A 360-nucleotide genomic window follows, 5' to 3' on the forward strand; every position below is an offset into this window, starting at 1 on the left:
CGCCACCAACGGGGCGCTGGATGCTGGAGGACCCTACTGTATCCTTTGCTGCGGGTGCTGCCAGGGCAGGGCATGTGGGCGAAAACTGTGTGACCACCTAGCAGCCTTGGGGTGCCATGCTGGGGCTGGGACCCCCCTGGCCTGGGAGGGAGGGGTGGGGGGCACCCAATGGTGGTTTGATCTGCTGGCATCTTCTCTTGACTCAAGCAAGATATGATCAGCCGTGCCCTGGGCCCGGAGTTTGGCGGCAGCATCGGGATCATGTTTTTCCTGGCCAATGTGTGTGGCAGTGCCCTCTACGTGCTGGGGCTGGTGGAGGCGGTGGTGGACAGCTTTGGGATCCCACCTGGTGAGTACCCC

General features: G+C 63.1%; 1 protein-coding gene across 1 annotated transcript in view; it reads left to right on the forward strand.

The window, feature by feature from the left end:
• Positions 1 to 4: 4 nt before the first annotated feature.
• SLC12A9 (solute carrier family 12, member 9) overlaps positions 5 to 360 on the forward strand; it is a gene marked incomplete at both ends in the record, with an annotated part of 5,880 nt that continues 5,524 nt past the window's right edge. Inside the window, 2 exons of the mRNA XM_010288709.1 lie at positions 5 to 38; positions 212 to 349. Of these exons, the coding sequence (XP_010287011.1) occupies positions 5 to 38; positions 212 to 349 (172 nt within the window). The remainder of the gene's footprint in view (positions 39 to 211; positions 350 to 360) is intronic.

The sequence above is a fragment of the Phaethon lepturus genome, unplaced genomic scaffold, assembly GCF_000687285.1.
Source record: "Phaethon lepturus isolate BGI_N335 unplaced genomic scaffold, ASM68728v1 scaffold24956, whole genome shotgun sequence".
Lineage (NCBI taxonomy): Eukaryota > Metazoa > Chordata > Aves > Phaethontiformes > Phaethontidae > Phaethon > Phaethon lepturus.